This window comes from Salvelinus fontinalis, chromosome 5 (genome assembly GCF_029448725.1).
Source record: "Salvelinus fontinalis isolate EN_2023a chromosome 5, ASM2944872v1, whole genome shotgun sequence".
NCBI lineage: Eukaryota > Metazoa > Chordata > Actinopteri > Salmoniformes > Salmonidae > Salvelinus > Salvelinus fontinalis.
The window spans coordinates 25,470,129-25,493,194 of NC_074669.1; the positions used below are offsets into that span (position 1 = coordinate 25,470,129).

General features: G+C 46.0%; 1 protein-coding gene across 1 annotated transcript in view; it reads right to left on the reverse strand.

Annotated features, from left to right (window-relative positions):
* LOC129855386 (sec1 family domain-containing protein 2-like) overlaps window positions 1-23,066 on the reverse strand; it is a 180,891-nt gene that overhangs the window by 83,944 nt on the left and 73,881 nt on the right. The window contains exon 5 of the mRNA XM_055923002.1: window positions 7,818-8,109. Coding sequence (XP_055778977.1) covers window positions 7,818-8,109 — 292 coding nt within the window. The remainder of the gene's footprint in view (window positions 1-7,817; window positions 8,110-23,066) is intronic.

Here is a 23,066-nt window from a genome sequence, read left to right on the forward strand (position 1 = left end):
TGGGTTGACAATTAGACTATATTTGCTATATTTTACTGTCAGAATAGGACTCCAGAATTTCCAGATGTTCATTTTGTTCAATAGAGATGAATTACATACATCTTTATGTGCACTAACTAATATCATATGCTAATTGATTTGGGATTCAACAGCTAAGAAAGTGGAAACTTAAAACACATTAACTAGATCGCTAACTCTAAATGTAATACCCACTGCTAGTAGCCATGTATTCATCCAACAGCAAATTGAATGTCCTAAAAAAACATTGCAGTCATAGGCTAATACCCATGAGACCTATGAAGCTGCCAAAGCTGTGTTTTTCCCGCAATTGCATTTAAAAAAAATGTATAGTATCAGAATGAATTTTTTCTCTCGAGTGCATGGGGAGAGAGGAGAGTGGCTCACTCATCACTGCAGCAGCCCCAGCCAGGGCACATGGCAGACACTTTCATTAGAGGAATCACGAGGATAAGGCACATTACTGTTTGACCAAATCACAGTTTTAGCCACCCCCCCCCCAAATAGTAAGTTTTAAGTGAGGTGACAATGTAGAATGTGCTCTTTCTATGTTTATAGGCACCCATTGCGTTTTTTTACGATCAGTGATCATGGCTATCCAACTGATGACAGAGTTGGAGAAGGTCTCTTTGCTGATGCCGAGTTTGACTTTGATTGTGTGACCTCAGCTCAGCCTATCAGAAAACCGGCCCGCCTTTGCCCACTGATCTGCCAAAAGCTCATTATAGATTAGTGTAACAGCGAAATTTCGCAAACATCTTAACAGGCTCACGGGTTTTAGTTTTACACAAAAAACATTTTTGTGTGTGCCAATTTTGACCAGCCCACCTAACTCAAAAATTGTCCAGAACATCTGGCATTTCTCAGAATTGCCAAATGGCCAATCCGCCCCTGGACCAGTTCCAGAGAGACCAGCTCAGACCTCTAGACTGTAATGTTTTCACAAAGTACAGTGCAAGTAGGCAGGGATCAGCAAAGCTAAGATAGTACACAGGCACCAGGCGAGAGGTCAAAGGGCGCGCACACACATACGCACAGACACACACTCTCTCGCTCACCCTGTGATTCTGCAGCAGGTTCCCACAGTCGCCTCAGTGTTTGTGTAGTCTGTTACATGTGACTTGACAGGGTGTGTGTCTGAGTGTTTGTGTGAAGCGGGGAGAGAAATGGGGTGTGAAGTCTCTGACAGAGTCCTCCTGCCATCAGCAGCACAGAGATATAAACAACAAGCGCCTTCTCCATCTCTACTTAAGTTAAATAAAGGTTAAATGAAATAAAATGAAATACTTACCATATGAATTAAGTAACTGGGGTCATTCTAATATCAGTATAGACGGGTTGGCTGACAACCTTGCGGAAATGATGCGCGCGCATTGTGGCTGGAAGCTGCGTGTTGTTATGATTCTGAACGGTCAGATAGCTAGCACCAATGACAAGAAGCTGCCATGAGGGGAAACGTAGGTGGCTCGTTTGATCTATTTTGATCAATTTCTTGATATCATGTCTTGTTCTGATGTGTTTTGACTGATTTCATGTCAATGCTAATATGGAAGAAAAAAACCCCCAATGAGACCAAAATGGCGCCGGAAGAAATGGCAGCAGTTTTACGGGCGCCCAACCAATTGTGCTAACATGTGTTTTTTTTCACGTTATTTGTAACTTATTTTGTACATAATGTTTCTGCAACTGTATTTTACGGCAAAAAAGAGCTTCTGGATATCAGGACAGCGATCACTCACCTCGGATTAGACAAAGATTTTTTCTTCAACAAGCAAGACGCACAAGACATTCTCCAAACACCTGACAGGGCCGACATCCCCATTGTTTGCAAGAGGAAGCGACGCAGGTACAGAGGACAAAGAGCCAGATGCCTTGTCAGGACCCGGAAAAGGCGAGTGGGAAAGCTGTCGTTACCGTTAATACTACTCGCCAACGTGCAATCATTGGACAATAAACTAGACGAGGTACGATCACGAATATTCTACCAACGGGACATCAAAAATGGTAATATCCTATGTTTCACGGAATTGTGGCTGAATGACAACATGGATATTCAGCTAGCGGGATATACGCTGCACCGGCAGGATAGAACAGCACACTCCAGTAAGACAAGGGGTGGGCGGTCTGTGCATATTTGTAAACAACAGCTGGTGCACGAAATCTAAGAAAGTCTCTAGATTTTGCTCGCCTGAAGTAGAGTATATTGTGATAAATTGCAGGCCACTACTTGCCTAGAGAGTTGTCTGTTTATTTACCACCACAGACAGATGCTGGCACTAAGACCGCACTCAGTCAGCTGTATAAGGAAATAATCAAACAGGAAACCACTCACCCAGAGGTGGCGCTCCTAGTGGCCGGAGACTTTAATGCAGGGAAACTTAAATCAGTTCTACCAAATTTCCATCAACATGCTAAATGTGCAACCAGAGGGGAAGAAATAGTAGATCACCTGTACTCCACACACAGAGACACATACAAAGCTCTCCCTCGCACTCCATTTGGTAAATCCGACCACAACTCTATCCTCCAGATTCCTGCTTACAAGCAAAACTACAGGACTGTTTTGCAATCACAGACTGGAACATGTTTTGGGATTCTTCCGATGGCATTGAGAAGTACACCACATCAGTCACTGACTTTATCAATAAGTGCATCGAGGTCGTCGTCCCCACAGTGACTGTACGTACATATCCCAACCAGAAGCTATGGATTACAGGCAACATTCGCACTGAGCTAAAGGGTAGATCTGCTGCTTTCAAGGTGCGGGACTCTAACCCGGAAGCTTACGAGAAATCCTGCTAACCCCTGCGACAAACAATCAAACAGGCAAAACGTCAATACAGGGCTAAGATTGAATCATACTACACCGGCTCCGATGCTCATCTTGTGTGGCAGGGCTTGCAAACTATTACAGACTACAACGGGAAGCACAGCTGCGAGCTGCCCAGTAACACAAGCCTACCAGACGAGCTAAATCACTTCTATGCTCGCTTCGAGGCAAGCAACACTGAGGCATGCATGAGAGCATCAGCTGTTCCGGACAACTGTGTGATCACGCTCTCCGTACCCGGCGTGAGTATGACCTTTAACCTCTTTAGGGTAGGCGGCAGTATTTTCACGTCCGGATGAAAAGCGTAAACTGCCTGTTACTCAGGCCCAGAAGCTAGGATATGCAGATAATTGGTAGACTTGGATAGAAAACACTCTAAAGTTTCTAAAAGTGTGAAAATAATGCCTGTGAGTATAACAGAACTGATATGGCAGGCGAAACCCCAAGGACAAACCATCATAAAAAAAAGAATTTCAGCCTACCACTGTTTCCAATGGCTTTCATGTTTATTATGAGGCAAAGTCCTCCCAGATTGCAGTTCCTAGGGCTTCCACTACATGTGGAAGTCTTTTGAAAGAGTTTCAGGCTGGTTCTTGGAAAAATGAGCTAGAAGTTGTAGTTTTTCTATGTGGCTCCCATTTTGGCTATAGTGTTTCCATGCGCATGGATGAAAGCGCGTTCTTCGTTATTTATCTCCGGTAATGAACATACTATTCTCCGTCTTAAATGTTATCGTATATTTACGTATTAGGGTACCTGAGGTTTGATTATAAACGTTGTTTGACTTGTTTGGAATAGTTTATTGGTAACGTTTGGGATTCATTTTATGTGCATTTTGAAGGAGGGAAACCGGTGGATTATTGAATGAAGCGCGCCAGCTAAACTGAGTTTTTATGGATATAAAGAAGGACATTATCGAACAAAAGGACCATTTGCATTGTGTGCCCCCCCATCCCCTATTTTTATGCTGCTAGCACTCTCTGTTTATCATATATGCATAGTCACTTTAACTATACATTCATGTACATACTACCTCAATTGGGCCGACCAACCAGTGCTCCCGCACATTGACTAACCGGGCTATTTGCATTGTGTCCCACCCACCACACCTCTTTTACGCTACTACTACTCTCTGTTCATCATATATGCATAGTCACTTTAACCATATCTACATGTACATACTACCTCAATCAGCCTGACGAACCGGTGTCCGTATGTATCCTCACTACTTTTATAGCCTCGCTACTGTATATAGCCTGTCTTTTTACTGTTGTTTTATTTCTTTACCTACCTATTGTTCACCTAATACCTTTTTTAAACTATTGGTTAGAGCCTGTAAGTAAACATTTCACTGTAAGGTCTACATTTGTTGTATTCGGCGCACGTGACAAATAAACTTTGATTTGAGTTGAGTTGACAAACAACTGTAAAAATCTATTTGAGAGACATGTGCTCACTGTGTAAATATATTTACAGTGCATATGGAAAGTATTCAGACCCCTTTACTTTTCCCACATTTTATTACTTAACCTGTTGGGGATGGGGGCGCTGTTTAGACTATTTATGCTAATGTGGCTAATTTTTTAAACGGCTTCCCACAAAATCCTTGATCGTACAATATGCATATTATTATTATTATTGGATAGAAAACAGTCTATAGTTTCTATAGGAGTTGAAATTTTGTCTCTAAGTGGAACAGAGCCCATTCTACAGCAATTTCCCTGACATGGAGTCAGATTTGAGAAACGTTGGCCACTTTTCTGAAGTCATTTAAAAGGGCTCTGTCGTTGCTATGACTATACGGACACTTCTTACGTCTTCCCCTGGATGCCTTTACGTGATGACGATTCCAACGGGCTCGATTGCTCGTTCACAGGCCCTACAAATGAAAAAAACCTTTAGCTAGCAAGTCTTTTCTTGCTGCGTAACGCGCGTGGAAGACACCGACCCTCTCCTGTTCCAAGCGTTAGTTTAGCCTGTTATATTTCTCCGGTCATCTTTTCACTCGTTATAGGAGTTACAAACATCACAAAGTAGTTAATTTAAAGCGTTTTATAGCAATTATATCCGTTTAGTGCGATTTTGGGACATTTATTTTTGCAACGATGTGAAAAGTTGGGTGCGCTTTTCAGTTCATCCCGAACGTAGTTGACATTTCCACATGGCAAGAGGACAGCTTTCCACCAAAAGACGATTTCTCCCAAGAAAGGATCCTTTGCCCAAGATACTGATGGAAGAACAGCTCAAGGTAGGACATTTTTATTATGATAAATCGTGTTTCTGTCGAAACATTTTAGTGGCTTAGGACGCCATGTTTTTTGACGTAGCTTCGCTTGGCGCAAACTGTATTGAAAAGTAAGGATAAATTAAAAAATGTAATAACGCAATTGTATTAAGAATTAAATTGTCTATCAATCCCTGTCCACCCTATATTTTTTAGTCACGTTTATGAGTATTTATGTATAAGAGTAGATCACTGTCTAAGTGGCGCAAGGACGTTTTCTTTACCAGCTTGTCTACATTTCACATTGTCTAACCATGATTTTGGTGGCTAAATATAAACATTTTCGATCAAACTGTATATGCATGTTGTAATGTGATGTTACAGGAGTGTCATCGGAAGAATTCTGAGAAGGTTAGTGAAAAAATTAATATCTTTTGGCGATGTTGACTTTTATCGCTCACTTTGGCTAGAATCAATGCTGGGCTGCTAATTGCTATGTGCTAAGCTAATATAACGATTTATTGTGTTTTCGCTGTAAGACACTTAGAAAATCTGAAATATTGTCTGTATTCACAGGATCTGTGTCTTTCGATTCGTGTATGCTGTGTATTTTTACGAAATGTTTGATGATTAGTAGTTAGGTAAACACGTTGCTCATTGTAATTATTCTAGTCCATTTGTGACGGTGGGTGCAATTGTAAACTATGCCATATACCTGAAATATGCACTTTTTTCTAACAAAACCTATCCCATACCATAAATATGTTATCAGACTGTCATCTAATGAGTTTTTTTGTTGGTTAGGGGCTATAAATATCTTAGTATAGACGAATTGGTGATGGCTACTGGTGTTGGTGGACAAATAAAAGATGGTGGAATATGCTAATGTGTTTTTAGGTAATAGATGTACATCTTTACATATTGTGTCTTCCCTGTAAAACATTTTAAAAATCGGAAATGTTGACTGGATTCATAAGATCTGTGTCTTTCATTAGCTGTATTGGACTTTAATGTGTGAAAGTTAAATATTTTAAAAAAATATTTTTTTTGAATTTCGCGGCACTGGTTTTTCAGTGGGGGGGGGGGGGGTGTGCCGCTAGCGCCACGCTGATCCTAGACAGGTTAACAGCCTTATTCTAAAATGGATTAAATTGTTTTTCCCCTCATCAATCTACACACAATATCCCATAATGACAAAGCAAAAACAGGTTTTCATAAATTTTTACAAATGTATAATTTAAAAAAAATCACATTTACATAAGTATTCAAACCCTTTACTCAGTACTTTGTTGAAGAACCTTTGACAGCGATTACAGCCTCAAGTCTTCTTGGGTATGACGCTACAAGTTTGGCACACCTGTATTTGGGGAGTTTCTCCCATCTTCTCTGCAGATCCTCTCAAGCGCCGTCAGGTTGGATGGGGAGCGTCACTGCACCGCTATTTTCAGGTCTCTCCAGAGATGTCAAGGACATTCAGAGACTTGTCCCGAAGCCACTCCTGCGTTGTCTTGGCTGTGTGCTTAGGGTTGTTGTCCTGTTGGAAGGTGAACCTTTGCCCCAGTCTAAGGTCCTGAGCTCTCTGGAGCAGGATGCGGCCACCACCATGCTTCGCCGTAGGGATGGTGCCAAGTATCCTCCAGACATGACACTTGGCATTCAGGCCAAAGAGTTCAACCTTGGTTTCATCAGACCAGAGAATCTTGTTTCTCATGTTCTGAGAGTCTCTAGGTGCCTTTTAGCAAACTCCAAGCGGGCTGTCATGTGCCTTTTACTGAGGAGTGGCTTCCGTCTGGCACCTCTACCATAAAGGCCTGATTGGTGGATGGTTGTCCTTCTGGAAGGTTCTCCCATCTCCACAGAGGAACTCTGGAGCTCTGTCAGAGTGACCATCGGGTTCTTGGTCACCTCCCTGACCAAGGCCCTTCTCCCCTGATTGCTTAGTTTGGCCGGTTGGCCAGCTCTAGGAAGAGTCTTGGTGGTTCCAAACCTCTTCCATTTAAGAATGATGAGGGCCACGGTGTTCTTGGGGACCTTTAATGCTGCAGACATTTTTTGTTACCCTTCCCCAGACCTGTGCCTCGACACAATCCTGTCTTGGAGCTCTATGGACAATTCCTTCTTGGTTTTTGCTCTGACAATTGTGGGACCTTATAGACAGGTGTGTGCCTTTCTAAATCATGTCCAATCAACTGAACTTACCACAGGTGAACTCCATTGAAGTGGTAGATACATTTCAAGGATGATCAATGGAAACAGGATGCACCGGAGCTCAATTTCGAGTCTCATAGCAAAGGGTCTAAATACTTACGTAAATAAGGTATTTCTGTTTTTATTTTTGAATACATTTCCAAACATTTATAAAAACTTGTTTTCGCTTTGTCATTATGGGGTATTGTGTGTAGATTGATGGGAAAAAAATAAATGTTATCAATTTTAGAATAAAGCTGTAACGTGACAAAATTTAGAAAAAGTCAAGGGGTCTGAATACTTTCCAAATGCACTGTATGTTTTCAATAAACATTTACATGTTGTCAACCATCTAAGCCAACCCAGTCTGTTTTGTCCCATAGTTGGTAAAGAAGCAACCCGTCTATAATTTTGTGATATGTTGCATCTGGTTCAGTTGAGTCTTATTAAGAGAATGGTGCAATTTTAGGTTCCACTATTTGAAACATACGCAAACCAGCGACCCCATCGGCCAAGATCCACCCCACAGTTCTCTTCACCCCCCCCCCCTCTCCTAACCGGTGAGTTTCTGCAGCAGCGGGCTGAGCTCCGTCTCTCTGGTGACGACCAGGGTGAGCGCTCCAATCAGCTCCCTCTCCACCTTCTCCACCTCTTCATCGTCTGCAGGCTGGGCCTCTCCAGCCAGGGAGTACAGGTAGACCAGCAGCACCAGCAGCTCGTCTGGACCACACTCATCCTCCCCCGACCGAGAACCTGAACTTGACTCTGAGCTGGACCCCTCCTCACCGCGAGGCTTCATCAGGGGCAGCAGCTGCCTCAGAACACCAGCAAAGTCAGAGTCTCCTAGAGCCTGCAACACACACAGGGCACAAGACACATTTTAGAGATACGAAGTAGAAAGTACAAGCTGGGTAACACAAAACACATCAAATCCCCACACACATACAACAACTAGCAAGACAATGTCTGTAACGGCTTTCCTCTTCCTCTTCATCAGAAGAGGAGGAGCAGGGATTGAACCAATATGCAGCGGAGTTTGAAGACATTATTATTTATTAAAGAAAACACGAACTCGACTATACACTAACAAAACAACAAACGACGTAGACGCACCTGAACATAAGAACTTACATATAACGAAGAACGCATGAAACAGGAACAGACTACATAAACCGAAAAACAAACAAACCGAGAACAGTCCCGTGTGGCGCAACGACATACACAGACACAGGAGACATCCACCCACCACGAACACTGTGAAAACACCTACCTAAATATGACTCTTAATTAGAGGAACGCCAAACACCTGCCTCTAATTAAGAGCCATACCAGGCAACCCATAAACCAACATAGAAACAGAAAACATAGAATGCCCACCCAAACTCACGTCCTGACCAACTAACACATATAACAAACTAACAGAAATAGGTCAGGAACGTGACATAACCCCCCCCATAAGGTGCGAACTCCGGGCGCACCAGCACAAAGTCTAGGGGAGGGTCTGGGTGGGCATCTGACCACGGTGGTGGCTCAGGCTCCGGGCGAGGTCCCCACCCCACCATAGTCAATCCCAGCTTCCATTTCCCCCTATGAATGTCCACCCTCATCTTACCCCCACTAAATCCTTTTGGTAACATCAACAACAGGGGCAGCACCGGGACAGAGGGATAGCTCAGGACAGAGGGATAGCTCAAGACAGAGGGATAGATCAGGATAGAGAGGTAGCTCAGGATAGAGAGGTAGCTCAGGATAGAGGGGCAACTCCGGACTGAAAGGCAGCTCCGGACAGAGAGACAGATCTGGACTGAGGGGCAGTTCTGAATAAATAGCCGCTCTGGGCTGAGGGACAGCTCATGACTGGCTGACAGCTCTCGACGCTCATGGCTGGCCGAAGGCTCTGGACGCTCATTGCTGGCTGAAGGTTCTGGACGCTCATGGCTCACTGGCGGCTCTGGCAGATCCTGTCTGGTTGGCGGCTCTGGCAGATCCTGTCTGGTTGGCGGCTCTGGCAGATCCTGTCTGGTTGGCGGCTCTGGCAGATCCTGTCTGGTTGGCGGCTCTGGCAGATCCTGACTGACGACTGGCTCTAGCGGCTCCTGACTGACTATTGGCTCTGATGGCTCGGGACAGACGGGCGGCTCTAATGGCTCATGACAGATGGATGGCTCAGACGGCGCTGGGGAGACGGATGGCTCAGACGGCGCTGGGGAGACGGATGGCTCAGACGGCGCTGGGGAGACGGATGGCTCAGATGGCGCTGCGGAGACGGATGGCTCAGACTGCTCCTGTCTGGCGGAAGGCTCTGGCTGCTCCTGTCTGGCGGAAGGCTCTGTAGGCTCATGGCAGACGGGCAGCTTTGCAGGCTCATGGCAGACAGGCAGTTCATGCGCCGTTGGGCAGACGGCAGACTCTGGCCGGCTGAGACGCACTGTAGGCTTGGTGCATAGTGCCGGAACTGGAGGCACCTGACTGAGGACACGCACTTCAAGCCTAGTGCGGGGAGCAGGGACAGGACACACTGACCTCTCGAAGCGCACTATATGCCTGGTGCCTGGTACCGGACTGAGGGCACGCACCTCAGGACGAGTGCGGGGAGAAACAACAGTGTGCACAGGACTTAGGAGACGCACAGGTGGCTTAGTGCGCGGTGCCGGAACTGGAGTGTGTAGTGTAGGCACTGGGGTTACTGGGGTGGGGCGGGGAGGTAGTGCCGGAAATACCGGACCGTGAAGGCGTACTGGCTCCCTTGAGCACCGAGCCTGCCCAACCTTACCTGGTTGAATGCTCCCCGTCGCCCGACCAGTGCGGGGAGGTGGAATAACCCGCACCGGGCTATGTAGGCGAACCGGGGACACCATGCGTAAGGCTGGTGCCATGTAAGCCGGCCCGAGGAGACGCACTGGAGACCAGACGCGTTGAGCCGGCCTCATGACACCTGGCTCAATGCCCAATCTAGCCCTACCAGTGCGGGGAGGTGGAATAACCCGTACTGGGCTATGCACTCGTACAGGAGACACCGTGCGCTCTACTGCGTAACACGGCGCCTGCCCGTACTCCCGCTCTCCACGGTAAGCCTGGGAAGTGGGCGCAGGTCTCCTACCTGCCCTTGGCCCACTACCTCTTAGCCACCCCCCCCCCCCCAAGAAATTTTTGGGGTCTCCTCTCGGACTTCCAGCCACGTCTTCTTGCTGCCTCCTCATACCACCGCTCTTGGGCTCTCGCTGCCTCCATCTCCTCACGAGCGCGGCGATATTCCCCAATGTGAGCCCAGTGTCCTTTACCTTCCAATACTTCCTCCCAAGTCCATGATTCCTGTGTAGTATCCTGCTCGACTTTGCGCCGCTTGGTTCTGGATTGGTGGGTGGTTCTGTTACGGTTTTCCTCTTCCTCTTCATCAGAAGAGGAAGAGCAGGGATTGAACCAATATGCAGCGGAGTTTGAAGACATATTTATTAAAGAAAACACAAACTCGACTATACACTAACAAAACAACAAACGACGTAGACGCACCTGAACATAAGAACTTACATATAACGAAGAACGCATGAAACAGGAACAGACTACATAAACCGAAAAACAAACAAACCGAGAACAGTCCCGTGTGGCGCAACGACATACACAGACACAGGAGACATCCACCCACCACGAACACTGTGAAAACACCTACCTAAATATGACTCTTAATTAGAGGAACGCCAAACACCTGCCTCTAATTAAGAGCCATACCAGGCAACCCATAAACCAACAGAAACAGAAAACATAGAATGCCCACCCAAACTCACGTCCTGACCAACTAACACATATAACAAACTAACAGAAATAGGTCAGGAACGTGACAATGTCAATGATTGTATAGAGCGGCATTTTTTTGTGTTTGCTTTTTTTTACGACTATGAGTAATCCAGTTGTATGTAAATTCATTCTCGTTTACTCTTCTCCATTTACTGTTTCGTTTTATCATGTAAATGTGTATTAGACATCATTTACCTGATCATTTGCATGCATGCACAAGACACAGGGTGCGTGTTTCTGTACTGTTTAGGAGCGGTGACCTGTTTCTCTGTGTTGCTGTGAGTGAGTTTGCTCCCATGCTAGTTCTGCCAGTCCTGGCCCACGTGATGTGGACCCTAGGCTCTTAAACAGAACGATACACAGTCTAACAGCCAGGCTGAGATCATACACACAGGAGTGTGTTTTGTACAAAAGAGTGAGAAAGAAAGAGAAGGAGAGAGAGAGGGAGAAAGAGAGGGAAAGAACAAGAGAAAGAGCGAGGGGAATCCGCTAGAGCTGTAGTCGGATGCCTCTGTGTATAGATGACATTTTATTGACTGAGCTGTGTGTTAAGACCTCAATGTTCCTCCAAACCAAGACAAACAGACTCTCTCCCTACCCTGCTCCAAACTCTGAGCCCTGATCTAGTCCACTGAGGGGATCCAGTGTCCGATCCATTACAACCCTGTTCTGGGCCAGGGAGTGGCGAATCAGACCCAACACACTCTGGACCAGCAACAGTACTGAACTGACTGTCTGTGTGTGTGTGTGAATCCGAGTCTGGTCTTACTCAGTGAACAATGATCCAATGAACATCACCATACATTTTTTTTTATTTGACCTTTATTTAACTAGGCAACAAATTCTTATTTACAATGACGGCCCACCTTGGCCAAACCCAGACAGTTGGCACAACCCTCTAGTTTTACAAGTGAAAACCCCTGTCTTAAAGTGCTTGATATCTATCTAGGAGATCTCATTTCTAAAGTACATGAGATGTATGACTGTAGTGTGTCAGAGCACCAGTTCTCTTCCAGCTAGTCCTCAGCCCCAGCCAACCACCGCCCTCAGGGGGTATTCAAACACACAAACCAAATCACAGAACACCCTTTTCTCCTTAAACACCGCATAATCAAATACATCTCCGAGGCCACACTTCCACATTTTTGCCAGACAATGTTTGGGCTCTTTCCCTTACTTTCTCCACTGTGAGGAGAAAGAGAGAGAAGCAAAGAGGTTTCAGGGTTTCACGGTAAGACGAGCCGAGTAAACACCTCGTCTCTGTCATCACTCTCTACTCTCAGCGGACATGGATCTCCTGCTGCTCAGTCAGTCCACACATGTCCAGGAGCTCATCTGTCCTGTAGCCTGCAGAGAGGATGGTCAGCAGCAACCACATGAGGCTGAGAACGGCTTGGCCTGGTTCGGGAAGCAGGTGATGTGGAGGGAAATGGGTTCTATGGCCCCCTGGAGTTTTTCCACATGAGCTGCCCAGGAGAAACTCCTCGCCTTACTCATAAGACAGACTCTACGTGACATTAACGCCGACCTGAAGTCATGAGCTCTGTGGAGGGTTCAACTGCACCGAGTGTCTGTGTGTATCCAGCTTTCCTTTCTCACCCCCCCTCCTGTTTCTGTTGTTCTACCTCCCACTTCTAACTTTCACTGGACCTTTGCTTCTTCTCAATCCCACGTTCACTCTCATTCTTTCTTTTTGCATCCATCTCCCCGCTCACTCACTTTCTTTATCCTTTGAGCTTTTTGTCTTCAGGAGACATATAAAAAGCTGTCGTCAGCTGGTCGTCAGAGTGATTGAGTTGCAAGCATTGTAGAGATTAGTGTTTTGTGTGTGTGTGCTTGTGCTTGTCTCCATACGAAATCCTCCACGTCCTGTCCTGGCACCAGCAACCAGCTGACCACAGCTTTTGATATGTCTCCTGAAGACAAAAAGCTCAAAGGGGACACACACACACCCACCCACCCACCCACCACAGCTAATCTCTGCAATGCTTGGAACTCAATCAGTGCACTACGATTCACACTGTAGATGTACAGTACCACTCTTACAACAGAACAGAGGACTTCATGAAACAGGTTTACAGACATTGAACCATATGATGGTTCATTACACCATGGAAATGGCTCTGACAGACACTCAGCGCCAAGCCGAGGTGGAATTCTGATAGAGCATTACCTGGTCCTACCAGAGTGACATCTCTCAACTAGAGCCAGACATCCCTGCCCCTGTACCCCCGTCCTCGCCCCTCCAAGCCCCCTCTCTGACCGAGCCCTTCCCCTTAGCCTGCCTGTCACTATAAAAGTCTCCACACGACAGGCTCTAAAAGTATGCTGCTAATTCCATGTAAAGTTTAAGGTTCAGTCTGTAAAAAGAGATGTATTTTAGTGGCTGTAGGGAGGGCAGCCCAATACCAGACCATTACTGCAGTAATAACAGGAAGCTGTAGCCTGCTCGCTAAACGCTAACGTTATTATTACACACCATTACTGGATCGACTGGTCCTGTCGCCATGCTCTAAATGCCATCATTACATACAATTACAGAATAACCGCGTAAGTACTGTCAAAACAATGGTAATATTAGGACGCGCAATTACTGAAATAATGCCATTCCTTTAAATTACTACTATACAGTTTGTTATCGTGACATACTATTTCCATTGAAAGAAGAAATAACTATCCAAGAATACACTCTTAGAAAAAAAGGTGCTATCTAGAACCTAAAAGGTTTCTTTGGCCGTGCTATCTAAGGTGCTATCTAGAACCTAAAAGGTTTCTTCGGCCGTGCTATCTAAGGTGCTATCTAGAACCTAAAAGGTTTCTTCGGCCGTGCTATCTAAGGTGCTATCTAGAACCTAAAAGGTTTCTTCGGCCGTGCTATCTAAGGTGCTATCTAGAACCTAAAAGGTTTCTTCGGCCGTGCTATCTAGAACCTAAAAGGTTTTTCGGCCGTGCTATCTAATGTGCTATCTAGAACCTAAAAGGTTTCTTCGGCTGTCCCCATGGGAGAACCCTTTGAAGTACCATTGTTGGTTCCAGGGAAAACCCTTTTTGGTTCCAGTTAGAACCACTTTGAGTTCCATGTAGAACCCTCTGTCGAAAAGGTTCTACATGGAACCCAAAACATTTTTACCTGGAACCAAAAAGGGTTTTCCCTGGAACCAACAATGGTACTTCAAAGGGTTCTCCCATGGGAACAGCCGAAGAAACCTTTTAGGTTCTAGATAGCACCTTAGATAGCACGGCCGAAGAACCCTTTCGGAAGCCTTTTTTTCTAAGAGTATGCTATGATAAAATGTTGAGAGCTGATACCCTCACAGTGACGAGAGACAGACGCATCATGAAGTCCCTGATAGATACGGAACTTAACTGCTTGGCAATCTGCACCAATCATACACTCTCTCTGGTCTGATGCTGTCAGTTAGGTCAGTGATTGACAGACTAGTGTTTGGCAGTTTCATCCATCCTGGGGTTCATAAAGCCTCCATCTCACCCAATCACAGGGCTGGGCCAAACCCCGCCCCTGGCCAGTGCAGTGCAGCCAGCCCGAACAGGAAACCAACTCCAGATGCAGCCCCTAGAGGAAGGTGAGTGTTTCAGATGGAGCTGAGCTAACTAGAACCAGACGCCAAACGCTCACTGCTGCACAATGAACCTTTTTCTGGGCCCAGGGGCAGAGAGGGAGAAGAGGGGGGAGGGGGGAAAGAGGGAGGATAGGGGGGAGGGGCAGAGAGGGAGGAGGGGGGAAAGAGGGAGGGGGAGGGGACAGGTCGAGGAGATTCAGAGCAGGACACTCTACACTGGTCAAGAGTCACTTTTCATTGGATGACTGACAGCTTGCCTTTACTATGGCTACGAGGATGAAAAACTATTTTGAATTTGACTGAAGCAGACACGCACACGCACGCACACACACACACACGCACACGGCAGGCTCCCACAACAATTTGCATTCACAAACTCACACCAGACATATGCAGCTGGAAGCGAGACAGGCAACTCGCTGACAACATAAAGCATAAATATTGAGGTGAAGAGACAATGATGAAGTCCTCGGAGCTAAATCACAGTGAGCATGGTTTGCTTTTTATTGATTTGTTGGAGAAGAAATTGAAAAACCATAATCAACTGCAGCCGGACTCCAAAGAGAGGCAGAGCTTTGAACATGTAAACAACCCAAAACCAGACAAAAACAGACACACACACTGCACACTGTGACCCACGGTGACAACCATGATGAATTCTAGCCTGGTTCACCGGAATCTCTCTGTTTATCAGAAGATGGAAATTTGTGTGAAGTCCTGTCGGAAATGGAAAACTAAAGTGAATCCCTTTGTCTCTTTTTAGGGCCATAGCTCGGTCCGGTGTGAGAGGTGTGGATATCAAACAGAGTCTTTAAAAGAGGAGAGCGGAAATTAGACTATAAACACTGTGGACACTGGCACTGAGCACACTCATAATGTAGATGAAATGAGAAAGAATGGTTGAGAAACTGCTCCCAGCTCTTACCTATACACAGTGGTTCTAGTGTGTGTGTGTGTGTGTGTGTGTGTGTGTGTGTGTGTGTGTGTGTGTGTGTGTGTGTGTGTGTGTGTGTGTGTGTGTGTGTGTGTGTGTGTGTGTGTGTACTGAAATGCACAAACAGGTCATTGCTTTCTATATCCGACACTCATTTGCATTCGGGCCATCCAGCTATTAACATAAAACCAAGAGGGAGATAAGAGACGCGAGCAGAGAAGGGAAATGGAATTGGATTTGCATTGGAATAGCTCCACTCATACCTACACAGACAGCAAAGGAAACGCACCATAGACATAAGGACAGTCCCTTGGCCTCTACGCTCTGCAGCATCGTTATTCACCGCTTTCCATCTGTGTTTCTAAACGCAGGCTTGCCGTTATCCCCAATTTTACAGTGCACAGGCCACTACTAATCCAGAGTATATTGTCTTTTAACTACTCCCGCTCTCTCAATTAGCGAGATCAACGAGGGTTGAGACAGTGAGCCGTCTATCAGGGAATCTCCTTAACGTCTCCTGGAAAACATGTCGTACTTCCACCAGCTCGTTTACAGCACCTAAAATGGCCTCTTTGGAGAGGATCAAAGGCTCTGCTTTGAAGCAGTCAGAGTCAGACAGTCACTGTGCTGACTGTTCCCCGTGGGTAGGCTCTGTCCCCCGTGGGTAGGCTCTGTCCCCCGTGGGTAGGCTCTGTCCCCCGTGGGTAGGCTCTGTCCTCCGTGGGTAGGCTCTGTTCCCCGTGGGTAGGCTCTGTCCCCCGTGGGTAGGCTCTGTCCCCCGTGGGTAGGCTCTGTCCCCCGTGGGTAGGCTCTGTCCCCCGTGGGTAGGCTCTGTCCCCCGTGGGTAGGCTCTGTCCCCCGTGGGTAGGCTCTGTCCCCCGTGGGTAGGCTCTGTCCCCCGTGGGTAGGCTCTGTCCCCCGTGGGTAGGCTCTGTCCCCCGTGGGTAGGCTCTGTCCCCCGTGGGTAGGCTCTGTTCCCCGTGGGTAGGCTCTGTTCCCCGTGGGTAGGCTCTGTCCCCCGTGGGTAGGCTCTGTCCCCCGTGGGTAGGCTCTGTCTCCCGTGGGTAGGCTCTGGGACATGCTTACAAACAACAACACACACTATACAATACGACCTGGTAAAGAGACTCAAAATGGACCTGGCATCAAAATGAGCGAGAAAAGTGTAAGAGAAAATAAATTACTTCTGGAGAAAAAAAAACAAGTGAGGGAAAAAGAGGGTTGAGATGGATAGGAAAATAAAAAGAAACATGAGGAAAAATATGTTGAGAGATAAGTGGATATGGAAAGGCAGATTGTTGGATACATTTACACTTAGAAATAAAGAAAAAGAGAGATGGAGTGATAGGGACTCCAGAAGGGGGATGGAAAAGCTCTTAAAGGTAAGGTGAAGCCTGCTTGGGCCCATCAGCCTGTTGCCTGTTACATTTATAGAAACTTGGGGTCGTATATCTTCCCCTTTAAATGAGGCTTGCATTTCCAAACAACAGTGTGTGTTGAGACCAGGCCATTTCCGCTCAGCTGGCCTGGCCTGGACACACTCCTCGGCTTGGGACTCATTCAAAGTCAGACTAGCGGCAGAGAGGCAGGGACAGACCACCTCCAGCAACCCCACTGAGAGAGGGACACACATCAACTGTCGGCCAATCAACAGCTATCTCTGCCAAGCTCTTGCTCTTTCGAAATCTATCCCCATCTCACTGTCTTTCAGAATCGCTCTCTCTGTCTCTCTGTCTGTCATTCAGAATCCATCCTCTCTCTCTGTCGCTCTGTCTTTCTGTCTTTCAGAATCTCTCTCTCTCTCTCTGGCTGTCTGTCTCTCTGGCTGTTTGTCTTTCAGAATTCCTCTCTCTCTCTGTCTGTCTGTCTGTCTGTCTGTCTTTCAGAATCTCTCTCTCTTTGGCTGTTTGTCTTTCAGAATCTCTCTCTCTGGCTGTTTGTCTTTCAGAATCTCTCTCTCTCTCTCTCTCTGGCTGTATGTCTCTCTGGCTGTTTGTCTTTCAGAATCTCTCTCTCTCTGGCTGTATGTCTCTCTGTCTGTTTGCTTTCAGAATCTCCCCCCCTCTCTCTCTGGCTGTGTGTCTCTCTGGCTGTATGTCTCTCTGGCTGTTTGTCTCTCTGGCTGTTTGTCTTTCAGAATCTCTCTCTCTCTGGCTGTATGTCTCTCTGGCTGTATGTCTCTCTGGCTGTATGTCTCTCTGCTGTTTGCTTTCAGAATCCCCCCTCTCTCTCTGGCTGTATGTCTCTCTAGCTGTTTGCTTTCAGAATCCCCCTCTCTCTCTCTCTGGCTGTATGTCTCTCTGGCTGTTTGTCTTTCAGAATCTCTCTCTCTCTGGCTGTATGTCTCTCTGGCTGTTTGCTTTCAGAATCCCTCTCTCTCTGGCTGTATGTCTCTCTGGCTGTTTGCTTTCAGAATCCCCCTCTCTCTCTCTCTGGCTGTATGTCTCTCTGGCTGTTTGTCTTTCAGAATCCCCCTCTCTCTCTCTCTGGCTGTATGTCTCTCTGGCTGTTTGTCTTTCAGAATCTCTCTCTCTCTGGCTGTATGTCTCTCTGGCTGTTTGCTTTCAGAATCCCTCTCTCTCTGGCTGTATGCCTCTCTGGCTGTTTGCTTTCAGAATCCCCCTCTCTCTCTCTCTGGCTATATGTCTCTCTGGCTGTTTGCTTTCAGAATCCCCCTCTCTCTCTCGCTGGCTGTATGTCTCTCTGGCTGTCTGTCTGTCTGTCTGTCTGTCTGGCTTTTAATTTCTCATTTAATCAGAATCTTCTTTCTCTTTCAGAATCTCTCTCATATTCTCTCTCTCTCTTTTTCAGAATATCTCTCTCTCAGAATCTTTCTCTCTTTCAGAATCTCTCTCTCTCTCATAATCTCTCTCTCTCTTTCAGAATCTCCCTCTCTCTCTCTCAGAATCTCTCTCTCTCTCTTAGAACCTCACTTTCTGAATATCTCTTTCAGAATCACTCTCTCTCAGAATCCCTCTCTCTGTCTTTCAGAATCCCTCTCTCTGTCTTTCAGAATCCCTCTCTCTGTCTTTCAGAATCCCTCTCTCTGTCTTTCAGAATCCCTCTCTCTGTCTTTCAGAATCTCTCTCTCTCAGAATACCTCTCTCTGTCTTTCAGAATACCTCTCTCTGTCTTTCAGAATACCTCTCTCTGTCTTTCAGAATACCTCTGTCTTTCAGAATCCCTCTCTCTGTCTTTCAGAATCCCTCTCTCTGTCTTTCAGAATCCCTCTCTCTGTCTTTCAGAATCCCTCTCTCTGTCTTTCAGAATCCCTCTCTCTGTCTTTCAGAATCCCTCTCTCTGTCTTTCAGAATCTCTCTATGTCTTTCAGAATCTCTCTCTGTCTTTCAGAATCTCTCTCTCCCTCTTTCAGAATACCTCTCTCTGTCTTTCAGAATACCTCTCTCTGTCTTTCAGAATACCTCTCTCTGTCTTTCAGAATCCCTCTCTCTGTCTTTCAGAATCTCTCTCTCTCAGAATACCTCTCTCTGTCTTTCAGAATACCTCTCTCTGTCTTTCAGAATACCTCTGTCTTTCAGAATCCCTCTCTCTGTCTTTCAGAATCACTCTCTCTGTCTTTCAGAATCCCTCTCTCTGTCTTTCAGAATCCCTCTCTCTGTCTTTCAGAATCCCTCTCTCTGTCTTTCAGAATTCCTCTCTCTGTCTTTCAGAATTCCTCTCTCTGTCTTTCAGAATCCCTCTCTCTGTCTTTCAGAATCTCTCTCTCTCAGAATACCTCTCTCTGTCTTTCAGAATACCTCTCTCTGTCTTTCAGAATACCTCTCTCTGTCTTTCAGAATACCTCTGTCTTTCAGAATCCCTCTCTCTGTCTTTCAGAATCCCTCTCTCTGTCTTTCAGAATCCCTCTCTCTGTCTTTCAGAATCCCTCTCTCTGTCTTTCAGAATCCCTCTCTCTGTCTTTCAGAATCTCTCTATGTCTTTCAGAATCTCTCTCTGTCTTTCAGAATCTCTCTCTCCCTCTTTCAGAATACCTCTCTCTGTCTTTCAGAATACCTCTCTCTGTCTTTCAGAATACCTCTCTCTGTCTTTCAGAATCCCTCTCTCTGTCTTTCAGAATCTCTCTCTCTCAGAATACCTCTCTCTGTCTTTCAGAATACCTCTCTCTGTCTTTCAGAATACCTCTGTCTTTCAGAATCCCTCTCTCTGTCTTTCAGAATCCCTCTCTCTGTCTTTCAGAATCCCTCTCTCTGTCTTTCAGAATCCCTCTCTCTGTCTTTCAGAATTCCTCTCTCTGTCTTTCAGAATTCCTCTCTCTGTCTTTCAGAATCCCTCTCTCTGTCTTTCAGAATCTCTCTCTCCCTCTTTCAGAATACCTCTCTCTGTCTTTCAGAATACCTCTCTCTGTCTTTCAGAATACCTCTCTCTGTCTTTCAGAGTCTCTCTCTCTCAGAATCTCTCTCTCTCTCTCTCTCTCTCTCTGTGTCTTTCAGAATCTCTCTCCCTCTTTCAGAATACCTCTCTCCCTCTTTCAGAATCCCTCTCTCTGTCTTTCAGAATCCCTCTCTCTGTCTTTCAGAATCTCTCTCTCCCTCTTTCAGAATACCTCTCTCCCTCTTTCAGAATCCCTCTCTCTGTCTTTCAGAATACCTCTCTCTCAGAATATCTCTCTCTCTCTCTCTCTCTCTGTCTTTCAGAATCTCTCTCTCTCTCTCTCAGAATACCTCTCAAACAGAATCTCTTTCAGAATCTCTCACTCTCTCTCTCAGAATACCTCTCAAACAGAATCTCTTTCAGAATCTCTCACTCTCTTTCAGAATATCTCTCTCTCTCTCTGTCTTTCAGAATCTCTCTCTCTCAGAATATCTTTCTTTCTCTCTCAGAATCCCGCTCTCTCTCAGAATCTCTCTCTCTCTTTCAGAATCTCTCTCTTTCAGAATCTCTCTCTCTTTCTCCTTCAGAATCTCTCTTTCAGAATCTCTTTCAGAATCTCTCTCTCTTTCAGAATGTTTATTTCAGAATCTCTCTCAGAATGTCTCTCTCTTTCTTTCAGAATCTCTCTCTCTCTTTCAGAGTCGCTCTCTCTCTCTCTCTCTCTCTCTCTCTGTGTTTGTGTTCAGAGGCTGTAATTTAGTGCCGACTGTATACAGGACACAAACACAGACACACGCGACACACAGCCCCCACGCTCCACCATGTCACCGCCGCTAGCCACACACTGGTCACTGTGGCCGCACTTAGACCTCAGCCGGCCAGGCACACCACACACACTATGACATATCAAACACACTTTTCATAACACATAACACACACAACCCTAAACTCCATATTGTTCTAAACTCCATATTTTAATCTACAGAATCTATGGCACAGTTCTCCATTGCTCAATAATCCACGTGCGCGAAAATACTTTTAGTTTATGTCATGAACTTTAAGTTCAATAACCTCAAATTCTACATGTAAACATCCAAGTGTTTGGAGACGGGGGGGGAATTGGTGAAGCTCGGCTGCAACACGTTACGGCGTAATTCATCAGATGATAGTTTCTATTCAGCCGCAAACCCCTGGGCCAACTCCCGCACTTCTCTCATACGGGGAGCGAGAGAGATTCTGAATCACTCGCACACTGATTTACACACAGGTACACATGATTCTACTACACATCATTCTGGTAAAGCCAAGGTTTTACAGTCCCTAACAACCAGCCCTCATATATTCTGGTGGTGCCAGCAGAGCGAAAAGTTCGAGGCAAAAATACCCTTTCAGGACTAAGTGAAACAGAGTGTGTAGCCTTCCCACTAAGATTCAGAGCAACAAAAAAAAAACTCACTCTCTCCTATTCATCTCTCCTTCAGTTGCTCTCTCTCCCTCGTTATACATTTAAGTAATTTAACGGACACTTCTCCAGAGAGACAATTCATATAACAACAGAACCTTAATTTTTCTCAGCAAGAAACTACACTTAGTGTTTAAAAAGGTTAAGCTAGCCCATCTGATTTCAGTTTCAGTGTCTGGGGGGGCATAGAGAGGAGGGAGGGAGCAGTGGATAACTATGAGTGGGAGCAGTACAAAGGAGGGGAGGGACGGCTTTTTCACAATAAGAGTTGTGCCTTCATTCACTTTGAATCTGAATGAGAGCGAGTGTGTGTGTTTGAAAGCGAGTGTGTGTGAGCTAACTAGTGTGTTTAAGAGAGAGCAAAAACATGTATGCATGGGCGGGTGTGTGAGTGTGAGTGGTCAAGAGAGAAAATGTGTGTGCGCACATAGATGTGAGAGCCTTTCAGTTTGTTTGTTCACAGTTGTCCAGACGGTTCTATAGTGAGCCAGTGGGGGTCAGTATTACACCATGCATGAGCCACATCACTCTAACACGGGTAGGGAAGAGGAGAGGAGGAAGTCTTTATTAGACAGGGACCATATCATTTGAATAATAGTATCATTTTTGGACTATTAGCCGTGTGTGTTTCCTGTGTGCCGTTGCTTTGCGACTGCACATTCTCCACTGTTGACTTCAACGGTATGTCACAGCTATGGATATTCATTCAGTCCTAACTGCCATTGCTGCATAGTGTCCAGCCAGGGTGTGGCATCTTACACTTTGTATAAAACATTGCGAAGGCTTTAAGAGTACACGGCAGTGTCTCATTGGTTAGAATACTAGGGTTGAGACCGTTTAAGAACAGCTGTGTTGCTGACACTGCCAGTCCCTTAGCGAAGGGGGGGGGGGGGGTACATAAATGAGGAGGAGCAGTACCCCACTTACAACCCCCACAGTTGTACAGGGGTCACAGAGGTAACCCTGTGTTTACAATGTGTGTGTGTGTGTGCACGTGTGTGTCTGACAGAGAGCAAGAGGCTCAACATCTGCACATCTGCTTGATGGGTAGGAGGGGGGGCTTTGCCGTGAGTGTGCATATAAACAAAGTCTCCATCCCAGTCCACTCTATCCCCTCAACCTTCTTCCCCCTTCAATCTGACCCTGTCTGACTTGGATTACACTGAGGACTGCATCTGTTTACCTCAACCTGCATCACTATCATACAGACTCCTCACAAACACACCTCCATACGCCTACGCTTCTACAAACATTTACACTCATCTGCCTGCCAGAGCTATACACAGGAAACGGCTAAATACAGCTTACACACACATGCATGCACAGGCACACACACTCACATACGTGACTGTGCAGCCGCGCACACCAGTGGAGGCTCCTTAGAGGAGGAAGGGAATGAATTTCAGAAGATTTTTTCTTCTTCTTTTCGATAAAACTATCCTAAATATATTCACGTCACCAAATAACTGACTAAAACACACTGTTTTGCAAAGAAGGTCTACAGTAGCCTCAACAGCACTCTGTAGGGTAGCACCATGGTGTAGCCGGAGGACAGCTAGTTTCTTCAATCGACTTCAATACAAAACCTAGGAGGCTCATGGTTCTCACCCCCTTCCACAGACTTCCACAGTATCTATGACGACTTCCGGAGGACGTCCTCCAACCTATAAGAACTCTTGCAGCATGAACTGGCATGTTGTCCATCC